This window comes from Typha latifolia, chromosome 3, assembly GCF_019914945.1.
Source record: "Typha latifolia isolate L0001 chromosome 3, TyphaL0001v2, whole genome shotgun sequence".
Lineage (NCBI taxonomy): Eukaryota > Viridiplantae > Streptophyta > Magnoliopsida > Poales > Typhaceae > Typha > Typha latifolia.
In genome coordinates, this window is record NC_133088.1 from 11,300,796 (window position 1) to 11,314,459 (window position 13,664).

The window sequence follows — 13,664 nt, forward strand, 5'->3', positions numbered from 1 at the left end:
GGTTATACAAGGGTAAAAATAGTTTTTTCTAGTCTAAATTATGTTTTAATTATAATTAATTAACTTTAGTCAATACAATGACATTTTGAAAGAGCACAATGATTTTGATGAAAATTATGTTATTTTGAAGAATGTAATGCCAATTATAATATTTTAATAATTTTTTCATAGTAATTATGTAGAAATCCCTTAATTTAATTATATTATGATAGTAATAGTATAAGATCAGGCTCTTGAAACTAAATACATTTATTTTTTATACTATGTAGTATATATATATATATATATTTTTTTTTTTAATAATTTATATAAAACTTATTTTTACTATTTAAAAAACTTATTTTATTTTGTGTGTGAAAATGACCGTTCTTAAATCACTAATATGTTTATAAGACAATAACTTATGTGAACATGGAAAACTGATGTAACTCGTTTGAACTGTTTAGTAAATGAGTCGTATTCCTGTTGACATAGACTTAAAGACCGATCCGTGTCTCGTATTTGAGAGTATTGGCCGGAAAGATATCACAAATAGAAACGCCAGAAAATTATTACAAGGAAAAAGAAAAAATATATATGAAGACCTAGTTAGGTTAAAACTTGGTTTAGAATCCGGAGATCATATAAAGAACGAAGGGATGAGCTGTAATTCCATCGAAGCCCGCTACTTTAATTGTAAAATTGTATTTCCCGATTCGGTAATGGTATCTGACCCCCACCCCCAATCATCAATCCTTGGCTTCCTCTCTATCCTCCAAACGCCTATCTTCCTCGTCCATCCCTTCCACCTCTTCACCCATCTCTAATCCGTCGCCGAGTCCAGCGACCTCCTGGCCGGCTTCGATCCCGCGCCGGAGATGTATCGTGGCGTGCCGCAGGGGCCGACACGTGGCGGGATAGCCTCGTCGGACACAGGGGACGCGGTGGTGACGCTCGACCAGGTGCCACGTTGGAGCGACGCGGACCAGCGCAGCTACGCGGCGGGGGATCCCACCTCGCCCTTCTCCTACTTCTCGGATCCGCTCACCTCCACGGCGGGATCCGAGTCCGGAGCCGACGGCGACGGCCTCACCTCGAGATTCCCAGTCGACCATGAGATCAATTCCAAGATTTACCTTTGGCGAGGGAACCCTTGGAATCTTGAGGTTGATGCGGTGGTGAATTCCAGCAACGAGGTGGTTTGGTTTGTAATTTTGGTTGCTTAGAAATTGGGTAGGTTTTCCAATTTGTTTGTTGATTGAATTGGTTGGTTTAAATTGGTAGAGCTTGGATGAGGCACATAGTAGTCCTGGATTGCATGCCGCAGCGGGACCTGGGCTTGCGGAGGAATGTGCGACATTGGTAGGTTTGCTGTGTTCCTCTAGTTAATGTTTTTCCCTTTTTGTTAACTTAACGATCTTACGAATTGTATGCAGGGAGGTTGCAGGACTGGAATGGCGAAGATGACCAACGCTTATGATCTCCCAGCTCGGTATGTTCTCTGCATTTAATGACGTTGTATTTAGAGATCCAAAACCATTGTTTGGCTAGCTTATTGGCGACAATGCCATATTAGTGCCACGGTGTAAGTTTGTTGTGCTTCTAACCATGCTTCAAATAGTGTATTTTGTAATGCACTCGTATTAAGTGCATGTCAGAATGCACCATATGGCCCTCTTTTGGTATCTAGTAATGCTGCACCTACAACAAACCGAATAATGGTTCTTAAACTAGATACTGCGTCTAGAGATAAAACATCTGCAAATACAACAAACCAAGCAGGCCCTATGAAATTTTTTCCGTAAAACTTAGAACGAAATGCTATAATGGTTCTTAAACTAGATACTGCGTCTGGAGATAAAACATCTGCAAATACAACAAACCAAGCAGGCCCTATGAAATTTTTTCCGTAAAACTTAGAACGAAATGCGATAATGGTTCTTAAACTAGATACTGCGTCTAGAGATAAAACATCTGCAAATACAACAAACCAAGCAGGCCCTATGAAATTTTTTTCGTAAAACTTAGAACGAAATGCTATAATGGTTCTTAAACTAGATACTGCGTCTAGAGATAAAACATCTGCAAATACAACAAACCAAGCAGGCCCCATGAAATTTTTTCCGTAAAACTTAGAACGAAATGCTATGTATTTTAATGAGCTCTTTAAAATGATATAAAATAGAAAGAATTGAAGAGAAAAAGGGATTTTCTTAAGTGGTTATTCTTGGTTCTTTTGATATATCTAATAGCAATAGTGCGATTTCTTCTCCTAATTTTTTCTCATATCCCTTGTTTCTTTGGCCTACTCTCTGCTACTCTCTTTATAATGTACTGTCAAGCCATCAAGGCTTTTTTATTTTTATTTTTTTTATTCGGTTTTCACAGACTTCCTCTTTGATGATATCTCTACACACATTTTCTGTTTTTGTATGACACAATAACTCTTTACAATTCTGCTAACATTTTTACTTTTCATAGAAGAAACCTCCATTCCAACAAGAAGTTTAACCTTTTGCCTCTGTATTATTGTTGTGTAATGAATTAGAAGAAATTCACTAATCACTATATTTCCATCCAATCTTTTTTCTAAGAAAAGTAATGATGAATCTCTCTCTCCCTCTTTCTTTCTTCGATTTCTTATAATGAAATATCTTTGTTTCCATCACTTCTAAAATATGACCGTAACTTTCATATTAATGGAGTTGCAACAACCTTCCTCGTAGATGTGAGTTTGCGAGTTGTAAGTGATGATCCATGCTTAGCAATATATGCCGATAAATTGAAACATGCAATGCCACTTTGGCTATTTAGCTTTCAAAAATATTGGTCTAGACAAATCCAATTTCCTTTGGTGCGCTTTTTACATGGGTCAATATGCAACATCTGACTAGTTTGATGTACACTAGAGCTATCAAAAAAGCTCATTGGCTTATGAGGCTCATGAGCTTGGTTTGAGCTTTAAACGAGCAGAGCCAAGCTGAATTATTCAGCTTGAAAAGTTAATTGAGCCGAGCGAAGTTAGAGCCAAGTCACTCGAGCTCAGTTCAAATTAGCTCGAAATATTATATATATATATATATTAATTCAACTATTTTATCTAAAGCTATTCTAGCACATTTGGTTATAGAACTTTTTTAATTACCCAAGACTCAGGTTCAAATCCTACTTACTACATTTATCAAGCCAACATGTTACTCTTTTCAAATGAAGTTCCACTTTTAGTGGCACATCGAAAAATAACAAACATTGAATGATCTTGATAGGTAGCTCTTACACAGTTAAAATGTGTTCTCTTAAATTAATTTATATATAATATTTTAGACGCAAGCCACTCAAGCCGACTCGAGCTAGCTTGATACTTGGGCGAGCCAAGCTTGACCCCCCATTCGCCAGCTTGTGTCGAGCTCGAGCCGAGCTGGGTATTATCTGTTTTGAGCCAAACCGAGTGGAGCTCAGCTTACTTGAATGCAATTTATATTGTGCTAATAAATGGTTAGGTTAGATTGACACACAATGTCTATTGCCCTGTTACACGATGATCATTATTATCATTTATTAGTGGTAGAATTTTATGATAGAGTTAAAGTTCTATGTGAGAGTTAAACATCTATACCTATTGACTAATGCTTTTAGCATACAACATGCACAAGGTATGCATAGGATTCTGATTATGCCTAATTTGAACTTTCGATTTTGGTTGATTTCAGTTTATATCGCTAAAAAAGAAATGAATATTTTATGTCGAAATATAATGGTTTATTCTAATGTGGTCCAAAATAAATGTCAAAACCATAAATCTTGATAGTTTCGACCTTAATTAATGAGTTTCTGCTTTAGTTTTCATTAAATTTCGACATTACGAGGTTGTTGTTGCTTCCCTTTATTGTAGTTCTGTTTTGTCTCGGTGAAACTTTAAACCATACACGATTAGTGTGAGGACTCAAATGAATAGTTAATATTGAATCTTTCTAAAAATTGTTACCTTGGAAAAAGTAAAAAATAAGCATAAGACTGACTATCAGATGATATAGGTTCTGCCGCTTAGCTTGCATTGTGTCATTATAGAGCAGATAAAACAAAAGAAGGCCTAGCATTAGAATTTAGAACAGGTATACTATGCTTGTTTAGTTGGTCCGCATGGTATTCATGCCAAATGGTATGTATTCATGGACCAAGGTGTTCTTGTGGCATTTGTGACATCGAAAATATGGATGCTTATTTGTATTTCTGAATAGTTGATATATGCAATATTTATATTTGAGTTTGTAATGTTTCAGTTTTTTGACTTTAATGGCACATAATGTAGCCCATGAATCTATTTATTCCAGAATCTATGCTTGTACAATCTTAGATTGCGATTTCTAATATATTCCTTTAACATTCTCACAGAAAGATCATACATACTGTTGGACCTAAATATGCTGTTAAATACCACACAGCTGCAGAAAATGCCCTTAGCCACTGCTACCGGTCTTGCTTGGAGCTACTCATTGAGAATGGACTTCAAAGGTTGCATAGATATTTTATATGCTCACAGATTCTAAGCTGGATATTCTTACACATTAGTCTGCATCTGATAGAGACTTACGGAACTAATTGTATTATCTTCCTCATGATGCAGCATTGCCACTGGTTGCATATACACGGAGGCAAAAAATTATCCTCGTGAACCAGCTGCTCATGTGGCAATAAGTGAGTAACAGAAAACTGCTTCCTCTACTGGCCTTTTATGTAATTTTTGTTGGTTTAATCATTAATATTACCTTTTTAATATTTTACCCTTTTTAGTACATTCGTTCTTACATATGTTTTTTGTAAAATATAAATTCATGTGTTCATACATGTTATTTCATTTTTGTGCAGCTGTAGTTTACTTATTTTGGTGCATTTATCAGGGACCGTAAGACGTTTTCTGGAGAAGCAGAAAGACAAAATCACTGCTGTTGTTTTCTGTACTACGACATCAAATGATACAGAGATTTATAAAAGGTATGTCTTTAGGAACTACAAGGAAAAGTAGCAAGTTCCAAGGAGTGACCTCATCTTTTGAACTAAATATTTCATCCATGATGTTGTAAAATAAAATTTTCATGTTCAGAAGTACTTTCTGAAGAAGATAACAGTATACTTGCTTTGTTTTACTTGCTTTCCCTCTGACAGTAGTGCATACGCAGATTACTTCCACTTTATTTTCCTCGGGATAAGCATGAAGAAGAGATTGCAGCATCGAAGCTTCCAGCAGATGTAGGGGATGAGAATGGTGAGACGATAATAGATGAAAGGAAGATTAGGATAAAACCATTGCCTGCTGTTTCAGCAAATATACCAAAACAGCCCACAGTCTTGGTAGATTCACCTGCTGCAGATGTTGGATTGACATTGAGGCGGTAAGAATGCTGCGTGTTCCGGAGCTTATAGTTTTTCTTTTTCTGATCTTCATTTGTAGCTTCGTTTATGTAACTTTGAAGTAATCCTAATACTGAAAGGCTTAAATTGGGACCATCATAAGAAGGCTTAACATTGGCTTCCTTATCAATCAGAAGTTCTTGGAGTTGCATATCTGTTTACTTTTAGCACTGTGTCTCTCTTTCTCAGTTCATTGCCTCGAAAGTTGAAAGCCATGCTTGACCACTTGCTTTTCAAGGACAAATAAGAGTTGAAGGGAAAACAAAGAATGATAGGCTGTTCATTTTCTTAAGGTCTGTAGTCTGTTAAATGGTGATCTTTGAGGAGCCAGTGTTATCAGAGTTCTCATAAAATATATCATTTATGTGATATAGTTATAGCTAGGCGATTCCATTTGTTTTTACTAGTCGAATCGTCTAGTTCACACTGTTTTCATCTTGGATCATGTTGTGTAATTCCCTTTCCTTGGACGGTTCTTTGTTCTTGATAGTGCTATTATGTGCAAACATAAGGGAGCTTGCTGAAGTGGACAATTGATATTTCAGTCTTTGATGATGTCAGATCAACATTCTATCACACAAATTAGTAAAAAAGTAAGTCATCTTTTAAGGGTGCAAAAGCATGCATCAATGTGCAAGCACCTATGGAATCCGAGGTAGTTTTTGACTTGTTGGTACTTTGTAGGAGTTAAACGATAGAAAGAGTGCACAGAAACTGGAAACCAAAGTGGCACATTATAAGTGTGATATGACATTCATCTGTGGTATGACAATCTATGCTTCATGACTTTGACTTTACAAGTAACTTACTCAATTTCATTTGCTTATGACCTCACAAATGACCAGAATGACAGATTAATGAATGAAATACTTGAAGTGCCTTTCTTTTGATTTTTGCTTGTGTACTAATACTAGGGGAATTAGAATTGTGTCAATGCTCTTTGGTTTTATCTCCACAGCCATTGCTTGATATCTTGCCCCTTTTTCATGGACTATGCTTCCAGTCGGCAAACAGAATAGTTTGACATCGGTTGCTTTTCTATTCTTTTCATTATGTTTGAGTTCATCATTTCATATATGTTGGGTGTTAGTTGACATTTTCCTTATTGACTCATTAGTCAATCTTTTTCAACAGGAATTCTTTCAAGTTGGATTCTTTCTTAGATCCAGCATTCATGTCATTAATTAAAGATCCTGATCAGCGACGGAAAGAGCAATGGCAGAAGGCTGCTCAAGCACAAAGTGGATTTAATTGTGCTAAACTGCTTGGATTTGGTGATCTAGGTGGACCGCCATTATCTGCTGCTGAGGAATATTCACTTCATTCACGATATCTTGCTAAAGCAAATTCGCTTAACCTTTCAGAGATTGCTGAAATGAAGATTGTGTATGTCCATTGTACTATGCTTCATTGGAAATATTACTGCTATACTCTAGTATCAATTTTGTAAATTAACATAAACAACTATGATTACATCTACAAATACTGTTCATTATCATATGCCCTGATTAATTTTCTTTTGGTGATAGTTAAGGTTCTTCCTTACCTTATGGTTTTCTTGCACTTGTTGTCTTCTTTTCAGAATGAATTTTCTTGTTAACATATTGGTTGTTCTCTATAGGCTATTAAGATTTTTAGACTTTTCCTTAAATTTCAGTTATCGTGGTGGAGTTGACAGTGAGGGGCGTCCTGTGATGGTTGTTGTCGGAGCTCATTTTCTTCTTCGATGTCTTGATCTAGAACGGTTTGTTCTCTATGTGGTAAAGGTATCAATTCTTACTGGCAATCAGACTCTTCAATTTGCCGAATTTATCTATTCTAAATATTTTATGTTTTTAGGGAAGGTTTGCATATTATATTTTCAACCAGATGCTAAGGAACATAGTTCATTATTTAAGCCCCTAAATTAATGCTTTAGATTCTACCAATTATTTTATGGTGCTGGAGCAAGTTAAACTGTTAAAAAGCCTTTGAATGTACTTTACTTGTTTCCCTTAAAATGAATTACTTTCAAGTTTAGCTGCAGTTCATTAACTGCAATTTTGTTCTGATTATTCTGGTCCCTAAGTTAATTACAATCCATTATGGCAAGAGATGTCTTGTGTTTTCTTAACTTTTTGATGAATTAATTATGCTAATTCTGCTTCTTTCCTAGATCTCGTTTGCCATATTAGCAGGAATAATCTCATGTGGGTTGATCAACTTACAGAAATTCTGTTTTGCAGGAATTTGAACCCTTGATTCAGAAGCCTTATACAATTGTTTATTTTCACTCGGCAGCATCTCTGCAGATGTAAGTGTTCACAGTAGAACTTAGAACCAGAGCTTTAATTGAGTACATTAATCTATTTCTCCATTTCATCTATTTACCTCAATTTTCATAGTTTGAAAATAGTGCCGTTCATCGAAGGAGAATATATTAATATTTTGTTAAAATGAGCAGGCAACCAGATCTAGGATGGATGAAGAGGTTACAGCAGATACTTGGTCGGAAGCACCAGCGCAATTTACATGTCTGTGCTTAATTTTGTCCAGCATGCAAATGTTTCATTTCACTAATGCCCTTTACACATTTTTGTATGATGGTTTTGTAATGTTTGCAGGCAGTGTATGTTCTCCATCCAACATTGGGGCTAAGAACAGCTATCTTCACCTTGCAGTTATTTGTAGACGGAGAGGTACCTTCTGCCCTTAATGTCTTCACCACAAACACAGAGAAAAAGAGCCAAAAAGAAAGAAGGAAATAACTTATGATTTCTAACTTTCCTTTTCTTTATGTTAGGTATGGAAGAAAGTTGTCTATGTAGACCGACTTGTTCAACTCTTTAGATATGTACCTCGTGAGCAGTTAACCATTCCCGACTTTGTCTTCCAGTGAGTGTTCTAACTTCTGTTACATTTCAATCCACTTGTAATTTTTGTTTTTTCGGGCAAATAGTCCTCATGGGAATACTTTGTGTAGGCATGATCTCGAAGTAAATGGAGGAAAGGGCCTCATTGTTGATCCAAGAACCAAATATATCTATCAAAGACCCTCTGCGTAATCTGTTAATTGCTCCTGATTATGAAGCTTGCTGGCTCATTTTCATTGTATATCTTTCTTTTTTTTTTCTGTTCACGCCGTTTGTATAATAGGTATATTTACAATCCCTCAAGTGAAGCTTCCGCTCCTTTTCCCTTTAGTTGGAATTTTGTATTTTGTATCTGAAGAATGTAATGGCTATTTGTTGCGTATGTTCCAATAAGAGGAAGTGCTTCTCATTTTGTACAGTTCTCAAATAACTTATCTTCTTATACTTGTGTCTTATAGTTTTGAGAGATGGACCAGAATCAGTGGTAAGAGATTTATCTCAGCGATAATTGTTGGTTGTTTGTTAGTGTTTGAAGTAATGTGGCAACCTCTGGTAGTCTTGTCCTCTGCTTGAAATTATGGCCTGTTTTTTCACATTATACTTTTAAGTTAATAACTGAGGCAGATGGTAGGTTTTTGTATGCTTTGAATCTTGGGTGTTACAGGCGAGATTTTGATTCTTTCCAAGTTGAGACTTAATGTGTGCTTTCGTTACCCTCCTTTTTCAATCTGCTGTCTCTTTTGTTCTTCTGTTTTTTCTTTCTTTGTTATTATTATTTTATTTGAAGAAAACTTTATTTTTAATTTTTGATGTGGTGAGTGGTTTGTCCGTCAAATTTTATTCCTCTTCTGTGATGTTTATGTTATTGTCCTGGTGGCCTTTGTTCTCATTCCAGCAAGAAGTAATGCAACGAATTTGTAGCGAGCTCCAGGTATTGTTTCCTTGCACAAATACAATTTTTAACACAATAGAAGTGAATACCATTTTAACAATTCCTCTCAAAGAAACACAAAAGTGAACTCTCTCTATGGAGTCGTATCTCTTTGTGATACAAAAGAGGCCTCATCTCAAGCTCCATCGTATTACATTCCAGTGTTAAGAAGTGCAATTACTATCAACCACGGACATCAATTTCTCCATTATTTAGTCGATTCTTGTTTTCGATGTGCAAGTGATCATTCGTTGCACTTTCAACGACTTTTCTCCTCTTCCATTTGGCTACTTCCCGTCACAAGATAATCTAACACCATACAATTAAAAATTAGATCCTTTCTTTGCTTTTCCCTCCCACCAAAGACAGCACTGGCCTGCTAATTTGTCTGAAATTGATCAACTTAATTTGAATATCCTTTCTGGCACCATCCTGTTAATATAATTAGCATCACAGGACTAAAAGTAGAATTTTACAAGCTCTGTCAACTTACATATATCCTTGTATAGTGATCTGGCTTTAAAGACTACTACAAAGCCATGTTCCACTTGGAACCTGAAGGCCTACTTGCGTTTTTTTCCAAGCTCCCTTTGCCTTTTCATGTCACATTAAGATGCTTGTAAATTAATCTTATCATCCATTTCTTACTTCTCGGTGTCACATTTTCAAAGCAATTCTACGATCCAGATCCATGTTCAGTCCACGCAATCTCTCCTGGCTCTTGCTACGCATGCAATAGTTATTAGAATTCATGTGAAACGTATGTCATCTACCGATCACAAACTCTTGCTGAGGAGAATCAATTAGATACTGCAGATACTTTAGGTGGGGGCGAAGTTAACTGTGCCTCTTACATATGCTTGTTTTGATTTAAACGATACTGGATATGGATTTCAATACCTCGTCACATATCCATTTGTTCAATCTGATGGTCTACGATTAGTGGCCAAAAAATTTGGCATTCCTCCTAGTGATATATTGGCAGAGAATCGCATTGATCCATACACAACTATCTATCCTAAAACCACAATCTTATTTCCCCTTCAAACGACACCATTGATAAATTCCAGCATTGTTGATCCAAACAACGGTGACCATGATTTCATTCCTGTGCATCCTATTATATTAATTCATGGAGATGAAAGCCAGAAGTTATATGTGACTATCTCTGTAATAGTAGTACCCTTTCTACTACTTGCTTTAGTTGGATTTGTGCTATTCGCATACAAATGGAGACGCAACAGTCTTGACTCATTTACTAATCGGAGCACCACTGCATCATGCTTGTCGCCTGATTTAGTTGCCAGGGTGTCGAAGTACGCCTTGATCAACTACTGCTTTGATGAGATCAGTAAAGCTACAAATAGTTACAGTGAAGAAACTAAGTTAGGTAGTTCTGTTCATAAGGGAAGTGCTTGGAGATAAATTATTTGCAATTAAGAGAATGAGCTTTTATGATGCTCTAAGAACCATTAGCGTACACGTCATTTTTCTTCTGGAGAACTCTCCAGCCTTCCCCTAGGGTTTTGCTCTCCTCTTTCCTCCCTGTCTTCCCCTTTCTCTCCAGGTCCCCCCAACCCTCCCTCCACCACCCTCTCTCACCCTTTTCCATTTTTCAGGTGTTCTTTTCTACTGCATCACCACCTGTATATCTCCCTTTATTTTTCCACCCTCATTATTCTGGTAATCTTCTAGACCATGGCCCTGACAGATGAGGAACTCCTTCGCAAGTTCTCAGAGCTTCTCTCGGAGAAGAACCCCTTGAAGAAGGATGCACTATTCCTAATTGAAAGCCAAATCTTTGTTTCACTAGGAAACTTGTAACGGATAGGAACTTTGATAGGATCAGTAAGAATGAGGTTGCAAAATTCTTCTTAGGGCGGAATTTTAAGGAGATCTGTGGGAGATCTAACCGTCCAATAGATCTGTAACTTGGGTAGATTGTTCCTCTTGAAGTAAAAAATCCAACGCAACCGAGATTACATTGATTGGATTTGTGGATCAAAAGTTATGGAGAAAATACTGATCGTAGATTAGATGGTAGCATAGGGGACATGAGTAATGGAATAGGGAAATAATTGTTAGGTTTTGTGGAAGATGGTGACTACGATGGTAGGGCAGAGCATTAAACTAGATGAAGGGGGAGAGAGTGGACTGATCCTTGAGGGGCAAGTGGGCATGGTTAGATTGAGGGAGGAAGAAGACAACGTCTAAGATTAGATGCCGTTGGAGAAAGGAGAGAGGGTTGGGAAGGATAACTCCAATATTTTATCAATAATTCTCAATTAGGTTACCTTCCACATATTTAAAGGCTAACCTATCAAACAAAATAATTAAAAGATAACCCTAGGATAATGCAGTTCGCCGATTGCATTCGAACGCGGATTTCTCGTTCTCTGTCGTTGCGAACATGTGTAGGTGTTCGAATGACACATTCAAATGCGGGTCGAATGCATTCAAATGCACTGAACACGTTATCTATTTTTGTGAACATATGTAGGCATTCAATAGTCGCGTTCGAACGCGAGTGCTAGAAATCTTATTCTTCCAAAACAAAAGTTATTTCTAAAACAAAAATAAACAAAAGTCATAATTAGCTGAATCGAAATAGCCCACCATGCTTCTCCCACCTTGCCCTTAAGGTGTGAAGTCGGGAAATCGATCAGCAATCTCGTACTCAAGCTCCCATGATGCCTCATCGGATGGTTTGCCCAACCATTCAACCAAGATCTCCGTCTCTAGCCTTGAGCCATGTCGCCTTCGTCGTCGTTCTAGTACCCATACCAGCTCCACCTGATGTAATTCCTCCTCGGGTTCGGGTAGAATTGACCTCGCCACTTAATCTGGCCCAATCCTCGCCTTCAGCAATGAAACATGGAACACTGGGTGTACCCTAGACTACTTTGGTAGTTCAAGCTTGTAAGCGACTGGTCCAATACGGTCACAAACTCAAAATGGACCAAAAAATTTGAATGCCAATTTCTGGTTCTGAATAGGGCGTAAGGTGATTTGACGATATGGCTGAGCCCGTACAAACACCATGTCGCCCACACTAAACTCCTTCTCACAATGATGCTAATCATACATTTGTTTCATCCGATTCTAGGCTACTCTCATATGCATTTGCAACCTCCTGAGAGTAGCATCACGATCCATCGATGCCATATCAACCTTAGTCCATTCCGACTCAACCCATGGAAGATACTCCAACCAGCATTTAGGACAATCACCGACGAAACATTGAAGGTATTTCTCAATTCCCCGATTAACCACCTCCGTTTGCCAGTTGGTTTGCGGGTGGTATGCCGAGCTCAAGTTCAGTTTTGTGCCTTGCAACTTGAAGTATTCAGTCCAAAACTCGCTAGTGAATTTACGATCATGATCCTAAATAGTTGAGCAAGGCATTCCATGAAGTTTGGCGACATTTTGGATTAAACATTCGCCTACCGATTTGGCAGAAAAAGAGTGCGTCAAGGCTGAAAAATATGCATATTTACTCAACATGTTCACCACCACAAAGATAACTGAATATCCATGTACCACTAGTAACCCCTCTATGATATCCATCGAGATATCCTCCCAAACACGATTCAGTATCGGGAAGGGCTGTAGAAGTCCAGCTGGCTTCAAGGTCTCCGTCTTTGCTCATTGACACGTCTCGCACGCCCTCATGTGTGCCTTGATGTCCTTCATTCTAGCCTAGGTACAGCTATAAGATAGCCTCTTGTAAGTCCTTAGAATACCTTCATGACCTGCTTTAAGAGTGTTGTGGAAGTGTTTTAGCAGTTTGGATTGCAACGATGCATTCGCGGGCACTCGGATACACCCGTGGTCAAGCAATAAATCGTCTCTTCCTCCATCTCCAGGATGGCGCTCCAAATAAGCTCGAACCTCCTACAATAACCTCCTTATGCATGGGTCAGCGGCACTTGCGCTCCTCAACTCCTCGAGGAAGGGAAAGGAAGGCATGGAAAAAGCGGCCAATTTAGCTTCAATCGGTTGGGATGAAAGAGCATCCGCCGCTCGATTTTCTATTCCATTTTTGTATTGTATCTCATAGTCATACCTCAAAAGCTTTGTCACCCACTGCTGCTGTGCCGGTGTGTGTATCCGTTGACTCATAAAATATGGCAAACTCTTTTGGTCAGTGTGGATGATGAAGTGACGTCCCACCAAATACAACATCCACATTGTCATAGCATGAAGAACCGCCAACATCTCTCTCTCATAAGTTGAGAGCTGTTGTGATCTACTGGACAAAGCTTTCCTCAAGAATGTTATAGGTCTTCCCCCTTGCATTATGATAGTGCCTATTCCCACTCCGGATGCGTCACATTTAACAACAAACTCCCTTTGAAAATCTAGTAATGCCAAAACTAGGGTTGAAATCATAGCAGATTTCAATTCTTTAAAGGCCACCGTCACCTTGTTGCTCCACACAAAGGAATCCTTCCTCAAAAGGGCGGTAAGTGGTGCTGCAATTCTACCATATC

The 13,664-nt window shown here is 37.9% G+C and overlaps 1 protein-coding gene across 1 annotated transcript; it reads left to right on the forward strand.

The window, feature by feature from the left end:
- The first annotated feature begins 533 nt into the window (after nucleotides 1–533).
- LOC140784455 (uncharacterized) lies at nucleotides 534–8,658 on the forward strand. Its single transcript, XM_073131876.1, has 14 exons — nucleotides 534–1,175; nucleotides 1,264–1,341; nucleotides 1,416–1,471; nucleotides 4,372–4,491; nucleotides 4,604–4,674; nucleotides 4,878–4,971; nucleotides 5,157–5,369; nucleotides 6,523–6,774; nucleotides 7,046–7,154; nucleotides 7,614–7,681; nucleotides 7,832–7,901; nucleotides 7,992–8,066; nucleotides 8,171–8,262; nucleotides 8,351–8,658. The coding sequence occupies exons 1-14, from the start codon at nucleotides 858–860 to the stop codon at nucleotides 8,430–8,432; spliced, it is 1,698 nt and encodes a 565-aa protein (XP_072987977.1). The 5' UTR covers nucleotides 534–857; the 3' UTR covers nucleotides 8,433–8,658.
- Nucleotides 8,659–13,664: the final 5,006 nt, after the last annotated feature.

Bases quoted from the DNA above. Each gene is read 5' to 3' on its own strand.
- LOC140784455 (XM_073131876.1), top strand. From the start codon at position 858: ATGTATCGTGGCGTGCCGCAGGGGCCGACACGTGGCGGGATAGCCTCG. The intron at 7,682-7,831 runs GTAAGTGTTCAC...TAAAATGAGCAG, and splicing joins TCGGCAGCATCTCTGCAGAT to GCAACCAGATCTAGGATGGA. The intron at 8,067-8,170 runs GTACCTTCTGCC...TCTTTATGTTAG, and splicing joins AGTTATTTGTAGACGGAGAG to GTATGGAAGAAAGTTGTCTA.